The sequence below is a fragment of the Scyliorhinus torazame genome, chromosome 2 (genome assembly GCF_047496885.1).
Source record: "Scyliorhinus torazame isolate Kashiwa2021f chromosome 2, sScyTor2.1, whole genome shotgun sequence".
Classification (NCBI taxonomy): domain Eukaryota; kingdom Metazoa; phylum Chordata; class Chondrichthyes; order Carcharhiniformes; family Scyliorhinidae; genus Scyliorhinus; species Scyliorhinus torazame.
The window spans coordinates 114,682,900-114,699,737 of record NC_092708.1 but is presented as its reverse complement, the minus strand read 5'-3'; the positions used below and the strand labels follow the sequence as shown (position 1 = coordinate 114,699,737).

General features: G+C 50.7%; 1 protein-coding gene across 3 annotated transcripts in view; it reads left to right on the top strand.

Moving 5' to 3' along the window:
- The window catches only part of erich2 (glutamate-rich 2), a 321,595-nt gene that overhangs the window by 27,802 nt on the left and 276,955 nt on the right, over nt 1-16,838 (top strand). For all 3 annotated transcript variants that reach the window (XM_072475841.1, XM_072475840.1, XM_072475842.1), the window contains one exon: nt 2,689-2,725. In XM_072475841.1, the coding sequence (XP_072331942.1) occupies nt 2,689-2,725 (37 nt within the window). The remainder of the gene's footprint in view (nt 1-2,688; nt 2,726-16,838) is intronic.

Sequence of the window (16,838 nt, the reverse complement as noted above, 5' to 3'; positions counted from 1 at the left end):
AATTAGGCACTCTAGGAAGGAGGGCTGACTCCCTCCTCCCTGGCGAAAACACAGCCCCCCCCCCCCCCCACAACTACAAGGCCTAGTCAGGAGAAGAAGGAACAGAGCTCTTTCAAATGCAAGAACCTTCTCGTGAGCCTCCACTGCTCTTGTAAAGATATCCTACAATACCTCCATGTGCTCTGACGACTGCACCACAGGGTCAAAAGTCTCTGATCAGGCAACAACAACATCTTCGTAGGTGGCCATCATCCTGATGAACGCTGCACCACCAAGGCAAGAGCCCGCTCAGCAGCAACAGCGACGCTCCCAGCAGGACTCCACTCCAACTCGCTCCGATGCCCTGAAAAGAAAATGAGGATTTAAGCAATTTCTTCTCGGCTTTCTCTCACTAAAAGGCCAATCAGGAACTGCCTGGAACATGACACAAACCATGCAACCCAAGAAAAATCAATTAAGAAATGTACATCAGAATTAAATGACTGATTAAATGGCACGCAGAGCCAGAGCTCACAAAAACCCATCTGCTCCACGCTCACATCATGTGCTGCCCCCCTCTCCCTCATCAAAATTCCAGTAGGTTTAGGTTTTCCTCCATATTCATAACTTATTGGATCCCTCCATTCATCAGACCCATCTGAATTATCACCTAAGCTGTTAATAATAATCTTTATTAGTGTCACAAATAGGCTTACATTAACATTGCAATGAAGTTGCTGTGAAAATCCTCTAGTCGCCACACAGCGCTAGTCCCCTGTTCGAGTACACTGAGGGAGAATTCAGATGGCCAATTCACCTAACAAACCCACACAGACATGGCGAGAATGTGCAGACACCGTGCAGACAGTGACCCAAGCCGGGAATCGAACCCAGGTCCCTGGCACTGTAAAGCAACAGTGCTAACCACTGTGCTACTGTGTTATTACCAATCATCAAATACCCTATTCTTTGCGTCACTGCAGAACATCTCATTTGTTCCACAAAGGCTTGAGAAAATGACATCCTCTAACTATAGGTTTTACCCTTGCAGGCACAGAAACATAAAATTAAATCCACTTAAAACTATACCTTATTTCTAATGTTTTCCAATGCAAATATAAATCCCTTAAAACTACCCTTGTTTTCCTAACACGGTGGGCAAGACAAATGTGGCCTGGATTAAATTCCACCCGCAGTTATTTCAATTGTTTTTTCTGGCAGTTGGCATTTAATTATTTCCTCATCAATTATTTTGCATTTGTTTCTTATTTTTTATGTTTTTTTGCTAAAGCCTTTGTTTGATGTCAGCTGCAACAGGCGGTAAAGGAGGCAATATTGGTGTATTGGCCTTAATAAAAAGAATATGCATGCAGGAGCAGGGATACCTTGCTGCAATTATACAGGGCATTGGTGAGACCACACCTGGAATATTGTGTGCAGTTGTGGTCTCCTTCTCTGAGGAAAGATGTTCATGCAATAGAGGAGTGCAGAATGTTTCCTGGGATGGCGGGACTGATTTATGAAGAGAGATTGAGTCGGTTATGATTATATTCCTTGATAAGACCATAAGACATAGGAGTGGAAGTAAGGCCATTCGGCCTATCGAGTCCACTCCACCATTCAATCATGGCTGATGGCTTGATGTTTAGAAGAATGAGGGGGTATCCCCTGTAGACCTATAAATTCTAACAGGACTAGATAAGGCAGATGCAGGAAGGATGTTCCTGATGGTGGGGGAGTCCAGACCAGGGGTTACAGTCTTAAGGATACCGGGCAGACCATTTAGGCTGAGATGAGAAATTTCTTTAGCCACTGAGTGGTACGCATGTGGAATTCGCTACCACAGAAAGCAGTTGAGGCCAAAACATTGTATGTTTTCAAGAAGGAGTTAGACATAGCTTTGTGGCTAAAGGGATCAAAGGATATGGGGAGAAAGCGGAAACAGGTTACTGAGTTGGATGATCATAATGAAAAATGGAGCAGGCTCAAAGGGCCAAATGGCCGACTCCTATTTTCTATATTTCTCATTCTCACCTTTACGTTCCTTCATGATATTGCATTACCCTATCTCTGTAACATCTTTAAGATTTGCGTCTTTACTGTGCCCCTCTACTCTGATTGGCCTGTTGTGCATTCCCTTCCTTTTGCCTCACGGTGGCACAAGCACTAACTGCTTTGGTTTTACTCTCTCAAACCCCCTCCAAAGTCATCTCCCCTTTCACTTTTGTTTTTATCTGTCTTTAACAACCTTCTTGTAATCTTTCTTTATACTTAAAATTTTGACCACCTCTCGTAATTTTTCTCTTTAACATCTCTTGCTTTTATATTTTTCTTTCCTCTGTGACATGTCTACTTTTGCCTATGTTAATGGAACAATATAGATGCAGTCACCTTTGAGCACCCTGAATTGATTGTGCTGTGCTAAGTTGTTATAAATACACTGAAAATCCCATTAACCATTCTCTGCTTATTCCTCCTGGATAGTTTCACCTGCATTGAATCCATTAGTTCAGTGCATCCTTCATTTATATACCTTGTTTCACACACACATGTAGATGCTTACCGCTCATGAATGTGCAGCTTATTAACATTTTTTAGTGACTTATATTTCTGCTGTAAAACTAAATCAATTATTCTATTTGTCTCAGTTTAAAAAATAAATATTTTCAATTTTGATTCTTGACAATGCCTCTTCGTGTTCTTTTGTAGATGCATTAATTGTGGCGCCTTTGCAAGTAATGGCACGGTAAGTATAGTAGAATACCTTCGCCACATGTACCCAAACTTGTAGAAGACCAGTTACTATTATTTATACTGATGAAGTGAATGTGGATGACCTTAGTATGACTTTTCTTCTGGGGAACATTAGGGTAAATGATACAAGGCAAGGGTCTTGGCAATAAACTTTATTCAATGTGAGCACAGATTGAACAATCAGACTCCTAGTTCAGTGTATCCAAACATAATATCTCCTATTTAACCGCAAATGGAGGCACACTGATTTCCACATGTAATGTCTGATTTGGGCATTTCGTCAAGCAAAGTTCAATGTTGGGAACAGGCCATGTCATGTTGAAATTTAAATTGCCAACAACTGTTGCATGAAAGCATTGTGAAGTATGTAAATGTTTTTTATTTTGTTCAAAATAGTATTTTAACATTAGAAATTTTTGCTACTGAGGAAAATGGTGGATTCTTTCTTTTTCTTGCCCAAAAATACTTTGATTTGGTTTGTTCAACAAGCATCTGTTATGGTGAAAGTGAATAAGGCTTTACCTATTATAAAATGTTGGTATAAGCTTTCCATTCCAGTATTTTTTTTTTTTTTTAAAGTGTTTATTAAAATCTTTCCATAATGACCAGGAGCTGTGAACCAGCTGTGGGACCAGGAGCTGGGAACCAGCTGTGGGACCAGGAGCTGTGAACCAGCTGTGGGACCAGGAGCTGTGAACCAGCTGTGGGACCAGGAGCTGTGAACCAGCTGTGGGACCAGGAGCTGGGAACCAGCTGTGGGACCAGGAGCTGGGAACCAGCTGTGGGACCAGGAGCTGGGAACCAGCTGTGGGACCAGGAGCTGTGAACCAGCTGTGGGACCAGGAGCTGGGAACCAGCTGTGGGACCAGGAGCTGGGAACCAGCTGTGGGACCAGGAGCTGGGAACCAGCTGTGGGACCAGGAGCTGGGAACCAGCTGTGGGACCAGGAGCTGGGAACCAGCTGTGGGACCAGGAGCTGGGAACCAGCTGTGAGACCAGGAGCTGGGAACCAGCTGTGGGACCAGGAGCTGGGAACCAGCTGTGGGACCAGGAGCTGGGAACCAGCTGTGGGACTAGAGGCCTCGAGGGCCATAAGGAACCAGGGGTGTTCCGAATGTTTAAATCCGTCAGCAAGAAGACAATGAAGCCCACACTTGGACTGGGGAGTTCACAGTGATGAGGTGCTAAAGGAACATTTTAGGGCTGTTTAGTGAAAAGATAATGGCGGGACCCACATAAAACCTTGGAGAATAGCTGGATCACAGAGGAGAATTAAAGTGAATTCTGGAGAGCTATGGGATGGTCCCAGGAACAAAACCTTCAACACATTTCTACATATAAGAGAACTCTTGGGGTGAGATTTAAAAAGTAGAATTCAAAGCATGTCTTTATTCATAGATTATCATAGAATTTACAGTGCAGAAGGAGGCCATTCGGCCCATCGAGTCTGCACCGGCTCTTGGAAAGAGCACCCTACCCAAAGTCAACACCTCCACCCCATCCCCATAACCCAGTAACCCCACCCAACACCAAGGGCAATTTTGGACACTAAGGGCAATTTATCATGGCCAATCCACCTAATCTGCACATCTTTGGACTGTGGGAGGAAACCGGAGCACCCGGAGGAAACCCACGCACACACGGGGAGAACGTGCAGACTCCGCACAGACAGTGACCCAAGCCGGAATCGAACCTGGGACCCTGGAGCTGTGAAGCAATTGTGCTATCCACAAGGCTACCGTGCTGCCACTATTATCGATAGTGTTTGTACTGCTCGTTTTTCATTTTATTTTATACATACCGTAAAGATTGTTTTTGTTTAAAAAAATAAAATTTTTTCATAATAAAGAAAATCGTACAAAACAATTAACCAGAGTTACAGAATAAAATAATGAGACTAACAAGCAAATGCACATATTAACTTAACCCCCAAATAAAATTAAACTAAACCCTCTAAACAGCTTATGGTGACGAACACCTTAAAAAAGGAAATGGGCGACTTCCGGGTGCGGCGATGACCAGCTAAGTCGCACGTTTCGGCAGCCCCCGTTGGAACGGACTTTTGGGCTCCTGATAGGAGCCCCAACGGCAATTTAAACGGCCAAAAACACTGTACGGTAAACCAGAAGGGAATCCCCCCCGGACATGCATGGATAAGGGAAAGGATAGCGGCCGGATTACGGAGGATCCTCTGGAAAAGCGGCAAGGAAGAGAAGCTCAAAGCAAGATGGCGTCGGAAGGTGGCCGCTTGTTATGGGACCCGGACCAACAAGAGTTCCTGCGGCGCTGTGTGGAAGAGCTGAAAAAGGAGCTGAAGAAGGAGCTGTTGACCCCGATATTACAGGCGATTGAAGGGCTAAAGGAGGAGCAGAGGACCCAAGAGCTGGAGCTTCGGGTCGTGAAGGCAAAGGCTGCTGAAAACGAAGACGAAATACAGGGCCTGGTGGTGAAGGCAGAGACGCACGAGGCACAGCACAAAAGGTGTGTGGAAAGGTTGGAAGTACTGGAGAATAATTCGAGGAGGAAGAATCTAAGGGTTCTGGGTCTTCCCGAAGGCGCAGAAGGGGCGGACGTCGGGACATATGTGAGCACGATGCTTCACTCACTAATGGGATCGGAGGCCCCGACGGGCCCTCTGGAGGTGGAGGGAGCTTATCGAGTTCTGGCACGAAGACCGAAGGCTGGAGAAATACCCCGAGATATAGTGGTGAGGTTTCTCCGCTATAATGACAGAGAGACGGTCCTCAGATGGGCGAAGAAGACTCGGAGCTGTAGGTGGGAGAACGCGGTGATCCGCGTATACCAGGATTGGAGTGCGGAGGTGGCGAGAGGGAGGGCAAGTTTTAATCGGGCTAAGGCGGTGCTTCACAAAAAGAAGGTCCAGTTTGGAATGTTGCAACCGGCGAGATTGTGGGTCACACACCAAGGGAAGCACCACTACTTTGAGACGGCAGAAGAGGCGTGGACATTCATTGTGGACGAGAAGCTGGAATAGTCTGGCGAGAGAGAGAACTTTTGGGACAAAGTGGTGGGGTGATTATGTGGGGCGAGAAAAAGGGGGGGAGGAGGAGTACGAGGAACTGTGGGCGCCGGCCATTAGGGGCGGGACCGAGTAGGAAACACTGGCTTTGTTCCCGCGTTATGGTAATTATGGCGGGAACAGGGACACAGGAAGGAGGGGGCCTCGCACAGTGGGGGCCGAGGACAAGGGGGAAGCCGAGGTCAGCCAGAGTTCGCTGACTTCTGGGAGCAACATGGGGGGTGCAACTATGCTAGAGGGGGATCTAGCGGAGGGGGAGGAGAGGGGGGGGTTAACTGGGTTGCTGCTGCTGAGGAGAAGGGGGAGCTGTTATGGGATGGGGTGGTCGAGGCGGGAGGGCGCCGTCGGGATATACGGGTACGTGGGAACCGGGTGAGGAGCTGGGTTAAAAAAGGGGATGGCTAGTCGACAAGGGGGGGGGGGGGGGGGGAGTAAAGAGCCCCCCAACCCGGTTGATCACGTGGAACGTGAGAGGGCTGAACGTGCCGATTAAAAGGGTACGGGTACTCGCACACCTAAAGAAATTAAAGGCAGATGTGGTTATGTTGCAGGAGACGCATCTGAAACTGATAGACCAGGTCAGACTACGTAAAGGATGGGTGGGGCAGGTGTTTCATTCGGGTTTAGATGCGAAGAACAGTGGGGTGGCTATTTTAGTGGGGAAACGGGTACTGTTTGAGGCAAAGACCATAGTGGCGGATAGTGGGGGTAGATATGTGATGGTGAGTGGCAGATTGCAAGGGGAGGCGGTGGTTCTGGTGAACGTATATGCCCCGAACTGGGATGATGCAAATTTTATGAGGCGTATGTTGGGACGTATCCCGGACCTGGAGGCGGGAAAGTTGGTAATGGGGGGAGACTTCAATACGGTGCTTGATCCAGGGCTGGACCGGTTGAGGTCCAGGACCGGGAGGAGGCCGGCAGTGGCCAGGGTACTCAAGGACTTCATGGAGCAGATGGGAGGGGTAGACCCCTGGAGATTTATTAGGCCTAGGAGTAAGGAGTTCTCATTTTTCTCCCATGTTCACAAAGTATACTCACGGATAGACTTTTTTGTCTTGGGAAGGGCACTGATTCCGAAGGTGACAGGGACGGAATATACGGCCATAGCCATTTCGGACCACGCCCCACATTGGGTAGACCTGGAGTTAGGAGAGGAAAAAGAACAGCACCCACTCTGGAGAATGGATATGGGCTTATTGGCGGATGAGGGGTGCATCGAAAGGTACTTGGAGCTTAATGACAATGGAGAGGTTCAGGTGGGAGTGGTCTGGGAGGCGTTGAAGGCTGTGGTTAGAGGGGAACTGATATCCATAAGGGCACATAAAGGGAAGCAAGAGGGTAAAGAAAGGGAGCGATTGCTGAAAGAACTTTTGAGGGTGGACAGGCAATATGCGGAGGCACCGGAGGAGGGACTGTACAGGGAAAGACAAAGGCTACATGTGGAATTTGACCTGCTGACCAGGGGTAAGGCAGAGGCACAGTGGAGGAGGGCACAGGGTGTGCAGTATGAGTATGGAGAGAAGGCGAGTCGGCTACTGGCCCACCAATTGAGGAAGAGGGGAGCAGCGAGGGAGATAGGTGGGGTGAGAGATGAGGAGGGAGAGATGGAACGGGGAGCGGAGAGAGTGAACGGGGTGTTCAAGGCATTTTATGAGAGGTTATATAAGGCTCAGCCCCCGGAAGGGAAGGAGGGAATGATGCATTTCCTGGACCAGCTGGAATTCCCTAACGTGGAGGAGCAGGAGAGGGCGGGACTGGGAGCACAGATTGAGATGGAGGAGGTGGTAAAAGGCATTGGGAGCATGCAGGCGGGGAAGGCCCCGGGACCGGACGGATTCCCGGTGGAATTTTACAGGAAGTATATGGACCTACTAGCCCCGCTTTTGACGAGAACCTTTAATGAGGCTAGGGAAAGGGGGCAGCTGCCTCCAACTATGTCGGAGGCAACGATATCGCACCTTTTGAAGAAGGAAAAAGACCCGCTGCAGTGGGGGTCCTACAGGCTCATTTCCCTTTTAAATGTAGATGCTAAGCTCCTGGCCAAGGTGATGGCGACGAGGATAGAGGACTGTGTCCCGGGGGTGGTCCACGAGGATCAAACTGGGTTCGTTAAGGGGAGACAGCTGAACACGAACATACGGAGATTGCTAGGGGTAATGATGATGCCCCCACCAGAGGGGGAGGCGGAGATAGTGGTGGCGATGGACGCCGAGAAAGCATTCGACAGAGTGGAGTGGGATTATCTGTGGGAGGTGCTGAGGAGATTTGGTTTTGCAGAAGGGTATATCGGATGGGTACAGCTGCTGTATAGGGCCCCGGTGGCGAACGTGGTCACGAACAGACAGAGGTCTGACTACTTCCGTCTTCATAGAGGGACGAGGCAGGGGTGTGTCCTGTCTCCGTTACTGTTTGCATTGGCGATTGAGCCCCTGGCTGTAGCACTGAGGGGCTCCAGGAAGTGGAGGTGAGTACTCAGGGGAGGAGAAGAGCACCGGGCATCCTTGTATGCAGATGATTTATTGCTGTATGTTGCGGACCCAGTGGAGGGGATGCCTGAGATAATGCAGACACTCAGGGAGTTTGGGGAATTTTCGGGGTACAAATTGAATATGGGGAAGAGTGAGTTGTTTGTGGTGCATCCGGGGGAGCAGAGCAGGGGAATAGATGACTTACCGCTGAGGAAGGTAACAATAGATTTCCGGTACTCAGGGATTCAGATAGCCAGGAGTTGGGGAACCTTACATAGGCTTAATTTAACAAGATTGGTGGAACAGATGGAGGAGGATTTCAAGAGATGGGACATGGTGCCCCTGTCACTGGTGGGTAGGGTGCAGGCGGTCAAAATGGTAGTCCTCCCGAGATTCCTTTTTGTGTTTCAGTGCCTTCCGGTGATGGTCACGAAGGCTTTTTTCAAGAGGATTGAGAAAAGTGTCATGAGTTTTGTCTGGGCCGGGAAGACCCCGAGAGTAAGGAGGGGGTTCTTGCAGCGTAGCAGTGATAGGGGGGGGGGGCTGGCACTACCGAGCCTAAGTGAATACTACTGGGCCGCCAATATCTCAATGGTGTGTAAGTGGATGGGAGAAGGGGAGGGAGCGGCGTTTAAGAGATTGGAGATGGCGTCCTGCAAAGGAACCAGCCTACAAGCAATGGTGACGGCGCCGTTGCCGTTCTCCCCGAAGAAATACACCACCAGTCCAGTGGTGGTGGCAATACTAAAAATTTGGGGGCAGTGGAGACGACATAGGGGAAGGACGGGAGCCTCGGTGCGGTCCCCGATAAGAAATAACCATAGGTTTGTCCCGGGGAGAATGGATGGGGGATTTGGAGCATGGCAGAGAGCTGGGGTTGTGCAACTGAGAGATCTGTTCGTAGACGGGACTTTTGCGAGTCTGGGAAAAATATGGGTTGCCCCAAGGGAATGAATTTCGATACATGCAACTGAGGGCTTTTGCGAGGCAGCAGGTGAGGGAATTCCCGCAGCTCCCGATGCAGGAGATTCAAGATAGAGTGATCTCAGGGACATGGGTGGGGGATGGTAGGGTGTTGGATATATACAGGGAAATGAGGGACGAGGGGGAGATCATGGTGGATGAGCTGAAGGGGAAATGGGAAGAAGATCTGGGGGAAGAGATTGAGGAGGGGCTGTGGGCTGATGCCTTACGTAGGGTAAACCCGTCGCCCTCGTGCGCCAGGCCAAGCCTGATACAATTCAAGGTTTTGCACAGGGCGCATATGACCGGAGCAAGGCTCAGTAAATTTTTCGGGGTAGAGGATAGGTGTGGGAGATGCTCGAGAAGCCCAGCAAACCACACCCACATGTTTTGGTCATGCCCGGCACTACAGGAGTTCTGGGTGGGGGTGGCAAAGGTGCTTTCGAAAGTGGTGGGGGTCCGGGTCGAGCCAGGCTGGGCGTTGGCTATATTCGGGGTTGCAGAAGAGCCGGGAGTGCAGGAGGCGAAAGAGGCTGATGTCTTGGCCTTTGCGTCCCTTGTAGCCCGGCGCAGGATATTGCTTATGTGGAAAGAAGCCAAACCCCCGGGCGTGGAGACCTGGATAAATGACATGGCAGGGTTTATAAAACTAGAACGGATAAAGTTCGCACTAAGGGGTTCGGCTCAAGGGTTCACCAGGCGGTGGCAAACGTTCATTGACTACCTCGCAGAACGATAAAGGAAATGGGAAGGTAACAGCAGCAACCCATGGGGGAGGGGGGGGGGGGGGGCGGGCGGGTCCTCAGGGGTGTTATTGTATAGATATTTGTATTAGGCTATGAATATTGGACAGTTTGATTTTATTTTTGGAGAGTTATTATTTTTAATATGGCAGCTGCCATTTAGTTTATATATTATTTATTTGTTAAAAACGGCCACTGTTATTTATACTGTTTTATTGTTGTAAAAAGGAAAACCTTTGTATTTTGTTTGGCCAAAAAATTTGAATAAAATATATTTAAAAAAAAAAAGGAAATTAATGGCTGCCATCTTGGGTAGAACCCTTCTACCGACCCTCTAGTGGTGCACTTTTTAAAAATGAATTCTAATTAAGGGGCAATTGTAGTGTGGCACATCTTTGGGTTGTGGAGGTGAGACCCATGCAGACACGGGGAGAATGTGCAAGCTAAACTCCACATGGACAGCAGCGACCCGGGGCCGGGATCGAACCCGGGCCCTCGGCGGTGTGAGGCAACAGTGCTAACCACTGTACCACAGTACAACTCTCTAATGGTGTACTTGACCTTCTCCAAGTGTAAGAAAGGCATGAGATCATCCAACCAAGCTGAGGCCCTGGGCGGTTTAGGAGACATCCACCCAATCAGATGTCAGAGGTAGGTTCTTTACTCCGAGAGTAGTAAGGGCGTGGAATGCCCTGCCTGCAACAGTAGTGGACTCGCCAACACTAAGGGCATTCAAATGGTTATTGGATAGACATATGGACGATAAGGGAATAGTGTAGATGGGCTTTAGAGTGGTTTCACAGGTCGGCACAACATCGAGGGCCGAAGGGCCTGTACTGCGCTGTTATGTTCTATGTTCTAATCAAAAGTCATCTCCAGGGACTTCCGGTGGTGGGTATGAAGGAGTAGGTCGCACATTTGGTGGCTCCCACTCGGGTCGGACCTTTGGACCTTTTCCCCGATTTTTTTGTCGGACTTGATGCAGTAAATTGATGGTGGATGCAATTGTGGAGTGGATTCCTACATCAGTGCATGGAGAGGCGGATTAGAAGTGCTCACAAAGGAAGAAATAGACGAACAGAGAAGGCTTGGGCTGAAGCTGCAGTGGGAGAAAGCACAATATGGCAGCACGGTAGCATTGTGGATAGCACAATTGCTTCACAGCTCCAGGGTCCCAGGTTCGATTTCGGCTTGGGTCACTGTCTGTGCGGAGTCTGCACATCCTCCCCGTGTGTGCGGGGGTTTCCTCCGGGTGCTCCGGTTTCCTCCCACAGTCCAAAGATGTGCAGGTTAGGTGGATTGGCCATGATAAATTGCCCTTAGTGTCCAAAATTGCCCTTAGTGTTGGGTGGGGTTACTGCGTTATGGGCATAGGGTGGAGGTGTGGACCTTGGGTAGGGTGCTCTTTCCGAGAGCCGGTGCAGACCTGCTGGGCCGAATGTCCTCCTTCTGCACTGTAAATTCTATTAAATCTATGGCGGACGACCGGAGCCCTGACTTGTCGACCCAGCGGTCGACGGAGCAGCTGATGCGATTTATTCAGGAGGGCTTTGCCAAGCAGAAACAGGAATGCTTGGACCCGATTAAAGAATCGATTGCGCGGCTGGAACTTAGACTGGATGCCCAAGACTGGGCGACCCAGAATGTAGAGAAGGCACTGGCTGAGCAGGAGGAACATCAAACAGCGGTGGAGTTGGAGGTGTGGATGCTGAGAGACCAGCAGAAAAGGCTCCTGGAGAAGGTGGAAGACCTAGAGAATAGGTCCCGCCGGCAAAACTTGAGAATTGTCAGCCTCCCGGAGGGGTCCGAAGGAGTGGACACTGGAGCATACATAGCGGGCATGTTTGAGAAGTTACTGGGGGATGGGATGTTCTCCCGACTCTTGGAGGTGAACAGGGCTCACAGAGCACTCGCGAGGAAGCTGCGAGTGGGAACCCCCCCCCCCCGAGGGCAATGGTGGTGAGATTCCACAGGTACTTGGACAAGGAGCGTATTTTACGGTGGGCCAGGCAGACACGGAGCTGTAAATGGGAGAACAGTATCCTGCGGATCTGTCCGGATCTGAGTACGGATGTAGCCAGGAGAAGAGCGGGGTTCAATCAGATAAAGTCAACCCATTTTAAGAAAAAGGTTAAGTTTGGACTGCTGTATCCGGCCCGTCTTTGGGTCATGTATGAGGAGCAACATTTTTATTTTGAGTCGCCCGAGGAAGCGATGGACTTCGCTGGAAGGAAAGGACTGGCGGCGGACTGAGGTCTTTGAACTTTGCTGCAGCGCTCATGTTGAAAAAAGTTTCTTGTTTTTTGGACATTATCAGTAATGCCTTCTGTATTGATTTGGGGCCAGTTGCAGAGCTGAGTGAGCTAAAGTTTACATTTGCGCTGATAGGGGATGGAGGTGTGTTTGTTAGATGTTGGATCTTCCGTTTGATCTTTTCTTTGTTGTTCGTGATTTCTTTTCGAGCAATTGTGTTGGGATTGTTTTTCTTTTGAATATGTGTGTCCGAGCGGGAGGGGGGGGGGGGAAACAATAGGTGGGAGAATGTCTGGCGCCATGGGTGGGGGTCACCAAGCTAGCTGTGCGGGCTAGCTCACGGAAGCGCAGTGGGGGTTGAGCAGATGTTATACTTCTTGAAGGGGTTGGTTTACATAGTGCTGTTACTAGGGGTGGAGGGGGGAAAATGTTCTGCTGATGGGGGAGGGACGTTTGCTGCGGAACAGAAAGGAGGTCAGGGGCGGAGGATACCTGGGGGCGGGCTGGCGGCTGCGTGGAGCGCGGGCTGGAGACTGGCCCAAGAAAGGTGATGGCTGATCGGCGAAGGTGGGGGGGGGGGGGGGGGGGGTGATCGCCCCAATTAGGCTGATCACATAGAATGTGAGAGGGCTAAATGGGCCGGTTAAGAGGGCACGCTTGTTCGCACATTTGAGGGGACTGAAGGCGGACGTGATAATGTTACAGGAGACGCACCTTAGAGTAACTGATCAGATTAGATCAAGGAAGGGATGGGTCGGACAAGTTTTTCACTCGGGGCTGGACCCGAAGACTAGAGGGGTCGCGATTCTGATTAATAAGCGAGTGCTATTTGAGGCGGGAAGAATAGTTGTGGATGTGGGAGGTCGGTACATTATGGTCAGTGGGAAGCTGGAGGGGTTGCCGGTGGTACTAGTGAATGTGTACGCGCCAAATTGGGATGGTGTGGAGTTTATAAAGAGGATGTTGGGGAAGATCCCGGACCTGGATTCGCATAAGCTGGTCATGGGAGGGGACTTTAACACCTAGTTAGACCGGTCGAGCTCAAGGACGGGCAGGGTGCCAGCAATGCGAAGATGCTAAAGGGGTTCATGGAGCAAATGGGGGGGGGGGGGGGGGGGGGGGGGGGGTGGACCCATGGAGATTTGGGCAGCCGAAAGTGAAGGAATTCTCCTTCTACTCACATGTGCATAAAGTGTACTCCCGGATTGATTTCTTTATTTTGAACAGGGCTCTACTGACGGGGTTAGTGGACACTGGGTATTTGGCGATCACAATCTCAGATCATGCCCTGCACTGGGTTGACCTACAGGTTAGCAAGGAGAGTAGCCAGCGCCCGCACTGGAGGCTGGACGTGGGACTTTTAGCTGATGAAGAGGTGTGCGGGCGGCTGAGGAAATGTATTTAGAACTACCTGGAAGTCAACGACACAGGTGAAGTTTCGGCGGCGGTGGTCTGGGAGGCATTGAAGGCGGTGGTTAGAGGGGAGCTGATCTTGATACTGGCCCACAGGGAGAAGGCAGACAGAGCAGAGACGGACCGACTGATAAAGGAGATATTGCTGGTCGACAGGAGGTATGCGGAGACCCCAGAGGCAGGGCTTCTAAGGGAGCAACAGAGGCTACAGGCGGAGTTTGGCTTGTTAACTACAGGGAGGGCAGTGGAGCAGCTGAGGAAGGCGAAGAGGGCGATCTATGAACATGGGGAGAAGGCCAGCAGAATGCTTGCGCAGCAGCTTAGAAAGAGGGAGGCAGCCAGGGAGGTAGGGAATGTAAAGGATGGAGATGGGAACCTGGTCGGAGACTCAGCAGGGGTTAATACTGTGTTCAAGGAGTTTTACAGTAGGTTGTATGAGTCGGAGCCCCCAGCTGGTCCGGAAGGGATGAGGCACTTTGTAGGAGGGCTGAATTTCCCGAAGGTGGATGGGCGAGTTGGCAAAAGGGCTGGAGGCCCCGATCGGGTTGGAGGAAATAACAGAGGGACTGAAGGCCATGCAGTCGGGTAGAGCCCCGGGGTTGGACGGGTACCCAGCTGAGTTCTCCAAAAGGTTCTCTGGGATATTGGGGTCGCTGTTGATGAGGACATTCAATGAGGCAAGGCAACGTGGGGTGCTTCCCCCGATGATGTCACAGGCCACTATCTCATTGATCCTGAAGCGGGACAAGGACCCGGAGCTATGCGGATCCTACAGGCCGATATCCCTACTAAATGTGGACGCCAAACTGCTGGCCAAAATCTTGAAGACTGTGTTCCAGACGTGATTGGGGAGGACCAGATGGGAATTGTTAAGGGTAGGCAGTTGGCGACCAACGTAAGAAGGTTGTTAAATGTGATTATGATGCCCCCAGAAGGTAGGGATGTGGAGCTAGTAGTCGCAATGAACGCAGAGAAGGCTGCTGATCGGGTGGAATGGGAATATCTGTGGGAGGTACTGGGGCGGTTTGGATTTAGGCGGAGCTTTATTGACTGTGTCAGGCAGTTGTATCAGGCTCCTGTTACGAGCGCACGGACGTACAGGTCAACCTCGGACTACTTCAGGCTGCATCAGGGGACAAGACAGGGATGCCCCCTCTCCCCATTGCTGTTCACGTTAGCCATCGAGCCGCTGGCAATTGCGCTGAGAGCCTCAAGGGGCTGTTCGGGGGGGTGGGGGGGGGGGGGGGGGGGTGGAACACAGAGTCTCGCTTTACGCAGACGACCTGCTCCTGTATGTTTCGGACCTACTAGAGGGGATGGAATAAATTATGAGGATTCTGGGGGAATTTGGCCGATTTTCAGAGTATAAACTAAATCTGGGGAAAAGTGAGATGTTTGCGGTCCAGGCAAGGGGGCAGGCGAGGCGATTGGGGGAGCTGCCGTTTAGGGTTGTAGGGGGAAGCTTTCGATACCTAGGCATCCAGGTGGCACGAGAATGGGAACGGCTACACAAGTTAAATGTGGCCCGATTAGGAGACCAAATGAAGGACGATTTGCGAAGGTGGGACGTGCTTCCATTGTCACTAGCTGGGAGGGTGCAGACAGTCAAAATGGTGGTCCTCCCGAGATTCCAGTTTGTGTTTCAGTGTCTCCCAATCTTTATTCCACGGTCCGTCTTTAAACGTGTCAATAAGGTGATCACTGGCTTTGTATGGGCGGGTAAGATCCCGCGAGAAAAAACGGGGATGCTGGAGCGGAGCCGGGGGGAGGGCGGGCTGGCGCTGCCGAGCTTTAGTAATTATTATTGGGCGGTGAAGATAGCCATGATCAGGAAGTAGGTGGTGGGGGGGGGGTCGGTATGGGAGTGTGTGGAGTTGGCATCATGCAAGGGCACCAGTTTTGGGGCGTTGGTAACAGCACCTGCTGTTCCCGCCGGCACAGTACTCCAGCAGCCCCGTGGTGGTGGCGGCCCTAAGGGTCTGGGGGCAATGGAGGAGACATGTGGGAGCGGAGGGAGCATCGGCCTGGTCTCCAATCTGCAATAATCACCGGTTTGCCCCGGGAAGGCTGGATGAAGGGTTCTGGAGATGGCAGAGAGCAGGGATTGAGAGGATGGGAGATACGTTTATGGAGGGGAGCTTTTCTAGCCTGAGGGAGCTGGAGGAGAAATTTGGATTGGCGAGGGGAAATGAGTTTAGGTACCTGCAGGTGCAGGACTTCCTACGCAGGCAGGTCTCAACCGTCCCGCTCCTACCATCAAGGGGGATGCAGGACAGGGTAGTTTCCAGAGTGTGAGTGGGAGAAGGGAGGGTTTCTGACATTGACAAGGAACTTATGGGGTCAGAGGAGACGCAGACCGAGGAGTTGAAACGTTTGTGGGCAGAGGAGTTAGGAGGAGAGATAGAGGATGGTCTCTGCGCAGACGCGTTAAGTAGAGTCAACGTGTCCACAACATGTGCCAGGCTCAGCCTGATACAATTTAAGGTTGTTCACCGGGCCCACATGACAGTGGCCCGGATGAGCAGGTTCTTTGGGGTAGAAGATAGGTGCGCAAGGTGTGCGGGTGGGTCAGCGAACCATGTCCATATGTTCTGGGCATGCCCGAAGCTTAGGGGATTCTGGCAGGGGTTTGCGGATGTCATGTCCAAGATATTAAAAACAAGGGTGGCACCGAGTCCAGAGGTGGCGATTTTCGGAGTGTCGGAAGACCCAGGAATCCAGGAGGAGGAAGAGGCAGACGTTCTAGCCTTTGCTTCCCTGGTAGCCCAGAGACGGATACTATTAGCTTGGAGGGACCCAAAGCCCCCGAAGACGGAGACCTGGCTAACTGACATGGCTAGCTTTCTCTGGAGAAAATCTTGAGAGGGTCAATGTTAGGGTTCGCCCGGAGGTGGCAGCCGTTCGTCGACTTCTTTGGGGAAAATTAACCGTCAGCAGAGGGGGGGGTGGGGGGTGGGTGGGTGGGGGTGGGGGGGCTGGGGCTGGGGGTTAGCTTAGTTTAGAGTAGGGGGTTAGTAAAGGTGGGACCCCTGAGGGAGGAAGACGGCTTTTGCACCATATTTATATTTTCATGTGCGTTGTTTATTTTGTTGTTGTAAAACCATAAATACCTCAATAAAATGTTTATTAAAAAAAAAGTCATCTCCAGGCTATTAACAAGCGAGGAAATCCACCTTCACCCCTGTTTTGAAATGCCGACGATGTCTGATACCCCAGAAATGG